This window comes from Pipra filicauda, unplaced genomic scaffold, assembly GCF_003945595.2.
Source record: "Pipra filicauda isolate LSUMZ 115617 unplaced genomic scaffold, ASM394559v2 scaffold336_size1087642_pilon, whole genome shotgun sequence".
NCBI classification, from domain to species: Eukaryota; Metazoa; Chordata; class Aves; order Passeriformes; family Pipridae; genus Pipra; species Pipra filicauda.
Window position 1 is genome coordinate 39,902 of NW_024104461.1, and position 14,862 is coordinate 54,763.

A 14,862-nucleotide genomic window follows, 5' to 3' on the forward strand; every position below is an offset into this window, starting at 1 on the left:
GGTTGCTCTGTGCAAACACATCGTGCATTCACCCTTTGTTGGGCTTCCTGATCTGCAGACTGAGCTGGCTCTGTGTCCTCTGGTCATTGATAAAAGCACTGAATGGGGTTTGAATCCAGTTAACGTGCTCCTGAGTGAGATTTTCTGCGATGCTTTGGTTTAGGAACAACCCTTCGTCGAGTCAGACACCACACTAAGAAAGAAAAAAAGGCAGGAAGGTGGAAGTTTGTAGTGGTAAATAAGTTACACCCTAAATATGAAAGGATTAGCACCCTGTCCCATCAGGGCTTTTTCTCTTTCCCTTGTGCTGTCTGGTGGGGTCACATGCTGGAAGGAAGGGATGGGACATCCAGAGGGACCTGGACAGGCTGGAGAGTTGGTTCTGTGGGAACAGCACGAAGTTCCACAAGGCCAAGTGCAAGGTCTTGCACCTTGGTCAGGGCAATCCAGGCACTCTGGGAGAATGGATTGAAAGCAGCCCTGAGGAGAAGGATTTGGGATGTTGGTTGATGAGCTCAACGTGCCCCAGCAATGTGCTCTGGCATCCCAGACACCCCCCGTGTCCTGGGCTCACCCCACAGCGTGGGCAGCAGGGGAGGGGGGATTCTGCCCCTCTGCCTCCCAGCTGCCTCCCAGCAGAGGAAGGACATGGAACTGATGAGGGGAGTCCAGAGGAGGCCACAGAGTTGCTCTGAGGGCTGGAGCCCCCTCTGCTCTGGAGCCAGGCTGGGAGAGCTGGGGGGGTTCCCCTGGAGAAGGGAAGGCTCCAGGGAGACCTGAGAGCCCCTTCCAGGGCCTAAAGGGGCTCCAGGAGAGCTGGAGAGGGACTGGGGACAAGCGGGAATGGCTTCCCACTGCCAGAGGGCAGGGTTAGATGGGATACTGGGAAGGAATTCCTCCCTGTGAGGGTGGGCAGGCCCTGGCACAGGTTGCCCAGAGAAACTGTGGCTGCTCCTGGATCCCTGGAAGTGTCCAAGGCCAGGTTGGACGGGGCTTGGAGCAACCTGGGCTGGTGGAAGGTGTCCCTGCCCATGGCAGGAGGGTGGAATGAGGTGGTCTTTAAGGTCCTTCCCAACCCATTCCATGACTCTGTAATTGTCTGGAAGTCCTGCTTAGCCATGAAGATGTGGGTGCTGGAAGCTGCAGCACCTTCTGCATCGAGGCGTGTTAAGAAATGGCAAAGGGAAACTGGGTGAGGCCAGTGCTGATGCTCTTGGGTGCAGCTGTGAAGGACTGCAGAGCATCCCTGTGTGCTGGAACAGATCCCCAGCTGCTGTTGGTGCAGCAGAAGGAATCTGGAAGACATGGAATTGTTCTTGTTTGGTGCCAAATTATGCAAAGCAGGGACCTGCCTCTGGCTCCCACTCCTTGTGGTACAAGCTGTTTATCTGTAGAACGTGTTTTTATTTGGACAGCTCTAAGTGGGTGTTCATAGGCACGTTTTCCTGGTTTAAACCAGATCTGGTGAGTGGTTTTTCAGTGTTTTTGGACTTAACAGGTAGAGCTTTGCCATCAAAATTAATTTTTAGTTTGGTAAACAAAAGGTGCCATCAGCTTCTCAGCGTGCAATTCCAAGGTGTTTCTTTCAAACGGTGCCAATTTAAATTCATCTCCGAGTCTCAAGTGATTGCTTTTGTTGTATTGACTTGAGAGGATTTTCCTGTTAAGTACTCTCAGAATAATTGATGTGTGTGTCTGCCGAAAATGAGGTTTTGCTGCAGCTTTCACAAGATGTTGACTGTAAATATTCAGCTGTTTGGGGGGTGTGCAGATGTGCTGTGTCCGTACTTCCCTCTTGTGTTGCTTATATACAGGGAAGGGACTGGGAAAGAGATTTCTAACAGTGAGAACGTGTTGTTTGGGAATGTTTCACCTCTGTGTGGTTTGGAAAGGATCACTGATTATTTTTTTGTGTGTGTCTTTGCAGACACTGCAGGGAACAACAGGAAAAAGGATGGTTTTGTTCTGGGAAGCATTAACAAAAGCTTTCCAGGTGCCAGTACAAAATTGCTTTTGTATTGCTTTTTATAGCTTTGAAAACCCATGTGGCCTTTAAAATCAATCCAAGAAAGTTTCCAGGGTTGGATGGATCTACCTTCTAGGAGCATGTTGGTCTTGAACATGTATTTTCTCCTGGGTGCATATGATGAATATTCAAGAACTGATCTAAGCTACGCTTTCCTGGAGTTGTTTTTGAATTCTCTGGATGGATTTCTAAACATCAACACGGTTGTCTGCATCAATTATGTTTTGGAGCTCCTCCATCCTATGGAGTCATCAGGTCCTGCCGAGCTGGAAGGGGCAGCAGGAATTACTGCTGTGATCTGGAGTCAGTGTGTGGAGGGCCCTGTGGGTCTTGCAGAGATGTTACAAACCCGTTACATTTTGACTGTGTGTGACAAACACTTAATCAGTCGTGGTGAGCTGGGTTTGGGTTTAGCACCCTCCCTCTCCCTCTCTTGGCTGAAATTCTCTGCTGAGGTCGGTGTGATGGCAGGGGTAGAGCCCCACACAAACAAAATCAGAGGAGCACTGGCAGACCTTGTCACTCCTCCCTCTCTCAATTCATCCATGCCTGGAGTGGGTTTTTATTCTCCTGTGTGTCCCACGTGTCCCTCTCAGCTGCAGGTGCTGGTTTCTCTCACCCTTGGGCAGTGTGTGGGGAAGTGAAACCGGAGGGTCTGGAAACAGCTGCTCCAGCCAGAAAGGTTTGTAAAAAGAGGACCAAGTACCAAACGAGACGAGTGTCGATGGTTTGCTGACATTCCTGCTCAGGAGTCAGGTCCAGCAGAGCAGTTCCTGAGCCTGGCTGGGCCGTGGCACTGGTGGTGCACAGGCAGTGTTCTCACGGCTGTCCTGGCTGTGCAGTGTTGGCAGGAGTGCTGGGAGCCAGCTTTGGGAAAAGGGAAAGGATGATAAGGTACCTTATCTTCTGAAGGTCTTGTAACTGCTCCCTCTCCTTTAGAAAAGAAAACTGTACGTTTAACAGGATATTTCCTTCTGGAATCCCCGAGTTTCTTTCCCCCCTGCTCGGGAAGGTGCCGTGTGTGTGCAGGGAGGGAGGATTTTGGCATTTGCTCACTTGTGCTCAGATGCTGCTTCGGTTCCCTGAGCTCAGACCTTGCATCTGTGCTGACCCATCCCGGGAGGGCTGCAGGAAATGTCAGCTGTGCTTCCCAGCTCCAGGAGGAAAATACTGCGGGATCTGGAGCTCACACAGTCTGCCCTGACTTTATCCACACTAGAAAACAGCCTTTTTTGTGGGTACTCATTTCTTTTTTTGGATATTCTTGGTGTCTCAGCTGCTGGTTCACAGCCTAATGGCTGCAGGGCTTTTGGGAATGGGGAGTGGGCTTGGTTAAATGTTTTCAAGTGGGACTTGTGGTTAACAACCCTAAATTTTATTGCTTGACTTAATATTTTTAGAGTTTAAGATTTATTGATTGAAATGATGGATAAATGGGATATGCAGAAGTGGTGCCGATTTGTTTTTGTGTTTTAAAATTCCATTTTCTAGAGTAAATGCAGTATAAATGTGATTTTTTTCAAGTCTTCTTCTGATAACTCTCCCAGCGTAAAACTAATTTTTGAATATCTAAGGAAGCACGCTGTGCTCTTTTCAAGTGCAGTTAAGCAATCACGATCATGCTGTGCTCTTTTCCAGTGCATTTAAGGGATAATACCAGTGAGTATAGTCAAGGCTTTTCTGCAAAATTACTTTATTTCGATTGTTATTGTCCTGGTCACGCGAACCAGCCTTGGAGTGCCTTCCTGAGCCCGTCCTGAAACCCAGCAGGGACATAAATAGATTGTTTCTGCTGTGACGTCTCAGCAGCTGCGTTCTGGCTGTTCCCTCTCCAACCCTCCCTGGTTTAACACTCCCAGGCAGAGCCACGGGGGTTTATGCCAGAACCTTTCCTTATTTCCCTCCATTGCAGGCGCTGTGGTTTGGGGAGCAGGCAGTGCTTTCCACAGGTTTTCCCATTCTGGGCTCTTCCTGCTGGGCTTTGCTGGGTTTTGTAACTCACATCATCATCTTTGGTGTTAATAACCACCAGGCTGGTGTGGCTGAGCTCCGGTGGAGCTGCAGGACAGCTGAAGGGAAGCATCCTGAGAGGAAAACCCTGCCCTCCCATCTCCTTTGTCCTGCTCCTTTGTTGGAGCCCGTTCCCATCTCGGCTGAGCGCCGGCCCAGCTGCTGGGCTGGAGGCTTTTGGGATAATACACACATAACTTCGGGCTGTTCATTAGGGAAAGCACTAATTCCTGTCAGGAATGAGCACTGTGTGGATGTGTTCTGCTCGCTGGCATCTTCATGTGCTCTGTGATGGCCCAGATCACAGGGAGCAGTGCAGTGATTAATGTCCAGGGCGGTCTGATGGCCTTGAAGCTGCTGAAGTGACTCATCATTCCTTGCCCTTTGTGTTGGTGATGCTTTAGGTGACTTAGGAATGCAGGCAGTGCCCACGAGTTGCTCTGGTTTTGGATACACCCTTTGGGGTGTGAGAGGGAGCAGATTTTTCTTCTGCATTGTTGTCATGAAGATTCTTTGGAAGGGTTTCCCCTCCTGGTAATTTCTGTGTGTCCTTATGTGCTTTGTCTTTGCCCACCTTCCTGGAAAGGTGCCTTGTGTTGGGGAGGGAGTGAATTCTGTGATATTAAACTTTGATAAATGGGCTTAAATCAACAATTCATTTCACTTTCACTGAATCATTTATTGGCAGCAATTCTTGCCACTAATGATTTTGGGATGAAAGTGTAATTAAGGTCCTAAATTCTTTTTTTTAATGGTACCAACTGGGTCTCACTGTTAAAACATTTGGGATCTTGTGAGCAGGAAAGCAGCAGCTTTGGATTTGAGCTATGAATTGTCCCAGGAAATGCAGTGACTCCACTGGGTTTAATCTGGGACAAAATTACATTTATTGGGCCAGGGCTCTGAAGTATTTCCAGTCCGAATAAGGGAGGATGGGGGTCTGAAACCCTGCATGGAGGCAGCTTTGGTTGGTTGATTTTTCAAATGCCATGTTCATAACTCAATGGTTCAGCGTGTGAGGGCTCCAGGACTTAAGGTTTGGCCAAGAGCTTCAGGCAAGGATCAAACAATGGGAAAGTGGGGGAGAGAGCAGAGAACATGTGACTGAGTAACCAGAGTGGGTAGTGAGCCAGAGTTCAGATGATATTACACAAAAAATCACAGGGCACAAACATGTTGGCTCCTGGAGACAAGTGCAACAAGGAGCCAAGTGGTGTGTGAGGAGTGTTTAGATGTTGGAGGCTCGTCCTTGTTCCTCATGAAGTAGTGAAATATATTGAATTTCAGTGTGGTTGTAGTGAAGCACCAGCAGAGGTAGCACAAAGTGAGAGCAATAAATGCTGCTGGAGTGGAAGCCTCTCATTGAATTTGCTCTGGTATTTTGGGGTGGATGGAGGGAGTGTCTGTGAGAAGGGGACAGTGCAACACATCTTGTTTCACAAAGCAGAAGTGAGAGAGCCTGATGCAGGCAGCTGTAAAATGGAGGGGCATTGTAGGGATTGAATCCTTCTTTTCACCTACAGGTTTCCTCTGAAGAGGGAATCATCCCTCAAGTCTGCAAAAGACACAGGTCAAAATCATACTGAAATGTGATCTGTGCTTGTGGTTCGTGTTTGCCAGAAATGTAGTTTATTCTCAACATTCAGCGTTTAGAGCTTAATTAATTGTTAGATTTAAATGTTAAAGTATTTTGTCTTCCTCTGATTCATTGTCTAAAGGTACAGCAAAACAGAAATGTTACATGGATCCATTTGATGTGCCAGGCTGAAGGATTGCAAAAGAGGGAAAACAGATGGAATTCCCCCCAACTTGTTCCTTAGCCAGCTCCAGGGATGAGGAGGCAAAGGGACAGACTGTGCTGCCTCCAGCCCCCCAAGTCCCAGCTCCAGAAGGCCTGGGATCCCCACAGTGGCAGTGTTGCCTTAACGAGCTGTTTGTTGTGGCCATAGAACCCTTTTTTCACTCCTCCCTCACTGGGCACCACCACCCCCAAAAATCCAACCCCACAGTGACCATTGGATTGTCCACTTGCCTTTTTCCAGGATGACTCACTTAATGGTGGAAAGAAAAAATTCCTTTATAATTTATTTTAAGTACTGATAAATAAAGAGCAGTCTCTGCGATGACTATTGATTTCAGCTCATTTTGGACACTTTGTTATCCTGAAGCCTGGAATTGCCAAGCCTGGAACGGGCACAGGAGCAGGTTGTCAGCATTCCCATGGGGCCTGTCCCCTGTGCTTGCTGGCATTTGTGTGCCCATGAATTCCAGGAGACAGGCAGCACCTGCCTCTATGGAAAATTCTGGTGTTAGTGTTGCTGCTCTTCGTAAAAACAAACAACCCATCCCTGCTTGTTACCAGGAACAAGTAGATAATAAACTCCCCAAAAATATAAATATCTAAAATAACCCCCAAAATATATGGAGTGGGTAGTGGTGGGATCCCCAGAGCTTGGGGAGAATGGTTTATTTGCTCTCTCATCTCACAGGGAGTGCTCAGCCTTTTGCACAGTTTCTGGGAGGAGATGTTGGTTTAAGCACTGAGAAAGCGAGTAGTGAAGGCTCAGAGCAGCCAGACCTGCTGCTCTCGAACTGGGGTTGACCCTTGCCTTGGTGAAAACAGCTCTCAGTGTTTTGGCAGGCAGTGCTCTGCAGGAGCCAGGGAGTGGGCAGGAATATTTCACTTGTTCCAGGTAATTTAGTGACGTGTTCTGAGCTACCTGCAGGCAGCGAGTGAAAGGAGGTGTCTGCTTTGTGCTGAGAGGGTTTCAAGTGTTAATTAATGTTACATGGGTTTAATTTTTAAATACATGAAGTTTAGCTATGTGTTGTTGCCAGTGTAAGCAGCATGTGCACTCCTGGCTGCTCTTGTTCTCTTGGGCGCTGTTTTTTGGGAGTCTGGGCCGTGTCCCTGGGCCGTTGGGGCAGGTTTTGTGGTGTCTGCTCCGTGCTGGGCTCCCAGACTCCTCAGCACTGCCACGCACAGTCCGTCCATCCACACCCCGGGGGGGTTTGGCTTTTTAAAGCAGCCCAGCGACTGCTCGTGCATGGTAAGTTTGCCTTCAGCTTGTTCCTTGAAGGCTGTCCAGAACAAAAAAAAAAGGCAAGCTGGGAGTGGATTTCTGCCTGCAGATTAAGCCCCAAATTTGCTCTGGAGAGGCCGTGGGAAAGATGCCGCCTGGGAGCAGAGCGTGGCCGGGGTGAATTACCGCCGGGGACTCCAGATGATGGATGGGCTGGAAGTTGGGGCACCAGCATCAAAGCATGTTCTCTTGGCACCAGGTTTCAGTCAGGATGGTCTCTTGCAGATTTGCATTGCTGGATGCAAACGCTCCTTCCAGAGGATTTTGGGAGGCTCGTGATATTCCAGCCGTCGGTCTGTTAACGGCAGTTTGCTCTTTGACGTGCCGGCTTCCATTAAAATTCCTGCAGAAGGAAAAGTTAGTGCTGGTAGAAAGGAGGAGGGTGACAACATGTTTCTCTTGGCAGTGGTGTGTGTGTTCCTCCTCCAAGTGATTGTGGAGCTGGGAGCAAATAAAACCTGCCAGGGTTTTGGAGTGCACAGAGCAGCTGGAGGCTCCAGTGGCACTGGGGGGCCTGGGGGAGGAGTGGAGGGTGACAGCCAAGGATTGGCACCTCCTGGGGTTCCTGTGATGCTGAGCAGAGCCTGGGAATGTAGGCGAGCCTGCTGAAACAACCCCCTTCAGTGGCTTTTGGGCTCATGCCAGCTGCAGGAATCTCTCCTCTTTCCTTCTGGGTTTATAGCTAGGAAGTCCGAGTTTTCCCTTTCCAGGTCTGTGCTCATGTGGATTTGTTACATCATGGACCTGTTGAACAGCCAAAAATGGTTCACCATGTTTGCAATCTCAGGAATTTGAGGCTTCAGAAACCTCGAAAGCTATGGCAGAGCTGCAGTGGAGATGTTTGTTTTTCCTGAAATGGCCCTTCCCTGGTGTGTTCCAGCACCATCAGTCATCCTGGAGGACAGGGCTGCTGTTGTCTTCCCAGCTCAGGAATCCTGTATGCTCATTATCCAGCCAAAAAAGTGGGAAGATCCAATTTTGCCATTTGGGGTTGGTAGTCAGCTGGTGGGGGAGGAGGTTGTTTGAGGTCAAAACTAAGACTGTGTTGGGGGATCACTCCCATGGACAGATCACTGCCAGATCACTGTGCAGCCACCTAAATTTGTGGGAAGGGCTGTTCCAAACCATGGACAAGCACTGTGGGCACAGGGACAGGCTTCCTTTGGTACCACTGTGAGCTTTAGTTGATTTAAGGTGTGTGAAATCACATGTATCCCTGGAGCAGTTTGGATTTCCTGCTGCCAGGAAAGCCTTGCAAAAGCCCTTTGTAGTGGTGGGAGGGTCAATTCCTGCTGCTTCTTGTCTGGTGTGGTTTCCAGGCTGGCACTGCTGCTTGTGCTCAGTGTTTTCACAGACCTTCTTAAGAAAAAAAAAACCTCAGAAGTATTGTCAGTGTAAATGTTTTCCCAACTTATACAATTTATGATTATCATCAAGTTGACTTATTTTTTAGGGTTTTTTTTTTTTTGCCCTTATAGCTGATACACTGAGTTGAGCTCGGGTTTAACAAGTTTATTTTTTAGCAGAATTATATAAAATATGTCACTGTAGCCAAACCTGACTCCCAAAACGAAAGTGTTGGCAGTGTGTGCTGTGCTGTGGGAGCTGACCCTTGTTTTCTCTTGCAGGGCAATCACTTTGATCAGTATGAAGAGGGGCACCTGGAGATAGAACAGGCATCTCTAGACAAGCCTATCGAATCGGTAAGACCCCCCCACTTATCAGCACCCCCATCCCACCCGGAATTGGGCCGTGATCGGATGGTACTTGATGTGAATGCAGTCAAATCTCAGAGGAGTGGGCACCTTGGTGGCAGTCAGGGTTAATTTTTGGTGGTAAATTGCATGCTGAGCTTAAGTGGGCCTGGGATTTAATCTTGAAGTAGTTTTCTAAAACCATAGGTGAGTTTAAATTTGAGCTCGACGTGATATTTCAGGACTTAATTAAAATAATGCATTCATTCATAGGTATTTATTTTAAGTTTTTATACTTTTCTTTGAAGAATCAGTTTAATTCATATGCAAACCTGATGGGATAGTGTAGTTAAATGTATTTTGCTCCTTTTTAGTTTATATTTTTGGAAAACTACTGGTGTGTAAAAGTGTTAGAACGACACCTGGAGTGTGGAGAGAGGGATCAGTGTTAGTCCAGCAGTCCTTCCCCACAGAGCTGAAACTGCCCTGGGCCTTTCTGTAAAGTTGCTTTACCTTTAATTAGGTGTGGAATATATTTTCCCCCATAAGATGGGGACGAATTAAGTTTTATTTATTTTACCTTTTTAAGCTTTTTGGAGCTGAAAAAAAAAGGAGCTTTTTGACTCTTTTGCTCTTTGCAAAGCCCCTTCTGCTGGTTTTAGGCACAGTAGCTTGTTCAGCCTAAACTGAGCTCATTCAGCCTAAAATGGACCCAAGTTTGGCACACTGAGTTTCAGTTTCAGTTTCTTGCAGAAACAAGAAAACTTGTAGTGACTAATCCAGGGACACTTAGTGGCGTTCTGATTAAGCCCAGAGTTTTGTTAAGAAATTAACTTGTCAAGTGTTTCTTTCCCCCGATACATTAGGAAAGTTTCTCCCCCGTAGTCAGCGCTCAGGAGGCACTAAGTGTTAGCAGAAGCTCAGTCTCCCTTTCTCGTTGGTGTGTAGGTTGGTGTTGTGTGTGTTTGTGTGCGTGTTTAGATGTTTACCAAAAAAATTTACCCAACTTGGGGTGTTCGACGTTTTTCTTCCGCAGCAGTTGGCCCATATTAGCTAAGCAGCCATGATCTGGTTTGTATTGCACGGTCTGCCTTTTTTAATTTCTTCTCTAGGGTTTCCTTTCCCCCTTCTTATTTCTGTTCTTCTGGTCCAGTGAACACTGCATATAGTACCTACTGTCTTAATGTGCTGGCATGATGCTAGATTTAGGCATGGCAGTAATTGATGACGCATGAGATAATGCTGCAGAGATGGGAATTCCTACCCAAAGCTCTCCTGAATGCTTCAATCTTACCTGGTGATTTTAATTAAAATGCCAAGCTGGATTCCTGATGTAAATGTAATGGGAAGTACTTGCTGGTAGCCTACTCTGGGCCACGTCGGAAACTAGAATTTCAAAATATTCAAATGCTGCTTGCAGACTAGACTGGTTACCTGATTTCCAAAAGTGTTTTCCCAAAGAGAGGAATAGAAGGGGTCACAGATCACATCTCTGGTGTTCCAAAGGGAATGATGCCTAAACCACGAGCAGGTACCCTGAGCCCAGCAGTGAGGGCATGTGGGCTCACAGTGCACTTCACATCATCTGTAGGAGTAATGCTTTGTGCAGTTTGATTAATGTTGAACTGCAGCAGCAAAATTAAATTAAATTATGGCTGTAATATTTTATTCATATATATCTCTCTCACCATCCAAATGTCAGGACATTGTTAATCTTTACAACTTTTTGGTAGGTACAGTTCAGCCTAATGGTTATATTTGAAAACAGTTGGATAAAGGGCACAAGAGAACGTCTTGTTTTGGGAGGAGGAGGAGTTAAAACCTCAAATTTTTCTTCAAAATACAGTTTGTTTCACTCTTCTTTTGTCTGTAATAAGAGAATCACAGAGTCATTAAGATTGGAAAAGCCCTCTAAGATCATTGGGTCCAACCATTCCCCCGGCACTGCCAAGGCCACCACCAACCCATGTCCCCAAATGCCACATCCAGGCGTTTTTTGAACACTTCCAGGGATGGTGACTCCCCCCTGCCCTGGGCAGCTGTGCCAGTGTCCTTGTCCCAGGATTTCAAAGCTGTGGTTGCTGCATGGGGTGTTTTTTTGGCCTCATGGACAAGCCCAGTGTCAGGAACAACCTGGTCACTTTTGGAGCTCATCCTCACGTGGTCTTTGCAGAATACATTGTTGGTTCTTAAAAGAAACTCCATCTGGGGAATGTCCAAGTTTCCTGGCACCTGTGGAGGTGATTTTTCCTTCCACACTATTAATGACCAATGTGCTTTTTGAATTGGCAGATTACACACATTAACAGAAGGAACAGTTTTCTTGACAGGGTTCAGTGGGGCACTTCTGCAAGATTTTTCACCAGGAAAGGGATGTTCATTCTGCTTTTTTATAATTTTTTTTCCTCCTTGTATTTTAAGCTGTTTGCTCACCCAGAGCTGAAATCAAGAGAGAAGGAGTAAGGGCGAGTCTGTATTTTGAAACTACCACACAATTAAATATTATTTCAATAATATTTCAATATTAACAAATTGGTTTATAATCGTTTACCAGTTCTCTGTTAGCAATCCAACTGGCCTTTTCCAAGGAATCTGCTCAGAGTCATGAGTGAGCCTCTGCTTCACAGTGTGGACACAGTTTGGATGGTGAACCGTCCTGTGTTTATAGCCAGGGCAGATCAAAGCACTCCCCAGTTAGAAGGTTAAGGTTATTCTACAGACTGAAGGGTGGATTAAATATATTCTCTTAAATGCAGCTTCCCACATGTTAGTGACGTGGAAATGCTCCAAAGCCCACGGGCAGCTGTGCTTGGAGATCCTGGGGTGGAGGGTTTCCCGCGCCGTGTCCGAGCGACATTCCCAGCTGACGTGAGATCCATCTCTGCAGCATTATCTGTTGAGAGGTGCTGACTGTACTGCTACAGCATGCAACTCAAAGGTGGCTGGAAAAATAGGTTTTGGGAGTCTACAGATCATTACAATGTTGAAACGTGTCCTCAATTAGCCTGCTGGTGTTTTTGTTCCTGTGGAAATCCTGTCGCGTACAGCGAGTTTAGGCCAAAGATGTCTGGACTGAAACATGCGACTCTGACCAGAGTACATTTATGGAAAACAGAGCTGCCAGGAGCTAGGGATGGACCTGAACGAGTGCCAGCTATTTTCCATTACTAAATTGAAGAAAATATTTCATATCAATGGACTCTTCAGAGCTGCAAATACTGATAATTTTTTTTCCCCCCCACAAGTAACGTTTTTTTCTTGTTGTGGTTTGAAAGATGCTGCACTTACACTGGCTGTTCACGTCAGTGCAACCACTGCTGTCTGATGTCCTTGAAAAATCAGAGCACTTCACCCTTTTTTTAGATCCCAGAAGCTGCATGTGTTTGTTCTGAAGTATTTTGAGTGCACTGAGTTCAGGTACCCGAACGGGAAGTCACAAAGTATTGCAGCTTGAACAGAATCCAGATTTTCTTCACGTTAATTCCTTATCTCTGCTTGTTTATCGAATCTCTTGGCTGTGAATTCCTGGTTTGCCTCGTCCCAGCAGTGCAGATGGAGTAGGAGGCAGCACTAGACCCCCCTAGAGCCCCCCGGAGCAGCCCCGGCCCCGTGCAGGCAGTGTCAGGGCTCCACCCACGCCGGCACCGCTGCAGGTTGGAGGCCACACTGGGAACCCCCCACTCACCCTGGAGCTTGTTAGTTTGTCCTTGTCCTGACTAACAAATGTCCTTTCCCCTCTCTCTAATGCTGCTGGGGCACAGAGGAGGTCCCTGAGCTCCCCACGTCCCAGGCTGCAGTCGGTGGTGTCTGACACCATGGGCTGCTGGAGCCTGGCCGAGCCGGGGCCGGGCTGTGTCGCACTGGAAATCTGTACGGATCTGTGGACTCCACTAGTTCCAAAGTGTCATTTGATGAGGCTGCTGATTTGACATTTAGCAGCAGCCATATGTGGACAGCGCTATAAATAATGTGCTTCTGGAAGCTGAATGGTGTAGCATTACTATTTGGCTTTTCTCTCTGGTCTTCATTGTGTCATCTGTAGTGAGCTCTAGGTTTTGTTTTGGGAATCTTTTCAACCTCTTGTTTGCATGGGTTCACCCAGTAGCATCCGATCCTTGCTTATAGATTCCTCCATACACAGTGAGCACAGCTTACAATCCACTCAAGAGACGAATGGTTCCTGCCCGTGCCAGGATGGGCAGTGGGGATACAATCCCTGGGGATCTCATGGAAAACCTGTCAGGCAAAACGAGTGCTGTGGTTTATCCATAACGCAGCACCACCCCACAGGCATCACCAAAACCTTTGTGTTCTCCTCCAGATGTTTGAATTTGAAGCAATTTCTTTTCCTGTTGGCCAGAACCTTTGTCAGAAATTTCTGCTGGGGATATCCCATTTAGGAATCACTGATCCCTGTGGAAAGCAACCAAGGGCATCTTGTGAGGGCACAGGATGGGGAATTGAGGAGCCCAGTTTGGAGCTGGTGGAGCCTCTCACTTGGGATGAGGTTTTTCCTCAGCTCCACGAGGGTTTCGTGCAGTCAAGACCTTGCATTTCCTATACCCTTTGGAAAAGTTAAGCTCTGTCATTAATGCCAAGTTCTCCTTCTGTAAATAGAAATGATCACTGGTGATCAGCTCCAGAGGGGTGAGATGATGCTGGGGGGTGTGAGTTGTTCCACCCAGAGCTGCTCTCCCTGCATGGAGCACCCACAGCCCCCACGGCTGGGTGCCCACCCCCTTGGGTGGTACAGGAGAGCCCCCTTGCTCACTCAAACACCTATTGGGACACCTGTTTTGGCTGCCTCAGTAAATTTTATTGTGGCTGTAACACAGGGAGCTCCAGGATGGCAGAGGAAGAAAGTGAGGAGACTCGTGCCAGCCCTCCTCGGCTGTGGCATTTCTGTGCATCAGTGCAGCTCTTCTGGAGGAAAACTGCTGCAGCTGAGGATAGTCTGTTCAAAAGGAATGACAGCCTTTGACACGGACAGGAAGTTTTCTGTGAAAAAAACCATCTTTTCTATGTGAAAGAGGCTGTACTTTTACAGAACTGTCACTTAAAAATGCAATTTAAATGAAAAAAGCTGCTGGCTGTTGCAGCATTCGCTGCTCCATATCAAATTTTGGTCCCAGTACCCCTGGCTACTCCCCAGGCTCTGCAGACTGGCCCCACATGGGAGCCCAGCAAGCCTGGCCTTCAGTCATTTCATTTTTAGAGCAGCATTTGCACTGAAGAGCAGTTCTGTCAGTCTGCCTCTGTCAGAGGGCCGGCAGAGCCACTGGAAAAGGAGGGAGGAGACTGAACGTGGCTGGAAACGAGCAGACTAATGACCAGGTCCCAGCTCAAAGATTAATATTAAATTACTGGAGTTCTCCTCCCTGTTCAGTGAAACAGAAGATGCTCCATTTCAATTCAGCAGGATTTAAAATTAGCTCCACTGTGTAAACAAACAAATGGAAAAAATTGGGCTGGGAAAACCACCCCCTTCCTGGGAACTGAGACAGGACGATGCTCAGGCATAATTCCAATTTATGTCAAGCAACTCGCGACCATCCTCTTGAGTGGTTCTGTAAAAGTGGTGCTAATGTGTATAACCCTTCTAAATTTTTCTTTTTCCCTTTAACATTTGTTTCCCCCTTCACTGTGTCAGTCACAACACACCGCTCTTGAATCTCCCAGCTGGTCTTGACTTGTTGAATTTATTTTATGCTTTCACTCTTCTTTAATAAATACATTACTTGCAAGCAGTGAATTGAAAACAAAGCAAAAGAAAAAAAAAAAAACTACCATTAGTGATTGGACAGTTTCTTACTTTGTGTTACATTTAACTGTTCTTTTGACAGCCCAGTTTTTAAAGCCAGGTTCGTATGGAAATGCTTTCACTCCACTTGCACTGCTTTTGGAATAGCGTTCTGCTTCATCTGTCTTTATTTTAGTGCATTCATAACACACACAGTCAGCACAATGTCTCATCTCCACTTGGCCAAGATGCAAAGTACTCCTTGTCCTTTGGATTTATTTATTTTTTTCTTTGTTTTGGTTTTTTGTT

General features: G+C 47.1%; 1 protein-coding gene across 5 annotated transcripts in view; it reads left to right on the plus strand.

Annotated features, from left to right (window-relative positions):
* GPATCH8 (G-patch domain containing 8) overlaps nucleotides 1-14,862 on the plus strand; it is a 53,656-nt gene that overhangs the window by 6,377 nt on the left and 32,417 nt on the right. For 2 of the 5 annotated variants that reach the window (XM_039384036.1, XM_027734049.2), the window contains exon 1: nucleotides 10,792-14,674. Coding sequence is in view for 1 of the 5 variants with exons in the window: in XM_027734047.2 (XP_027589848.2) it covers nucleotides 8,748-8,822 (75 nt within the window). In the remaining 4 variants the exon portion in view is untranslated. Of the gene's footprint in view, nucleotides 1-8,741; nucleotides 8,823-9,849; nucleotides 9,885-10,791; nucleotides 14,675-14,862 lie in introns of those variants that run through there. The other 3 variants (XM_039384035.1, XM_039384034.1, XM_027734047.2) reach the window with 3 other exon arrangements.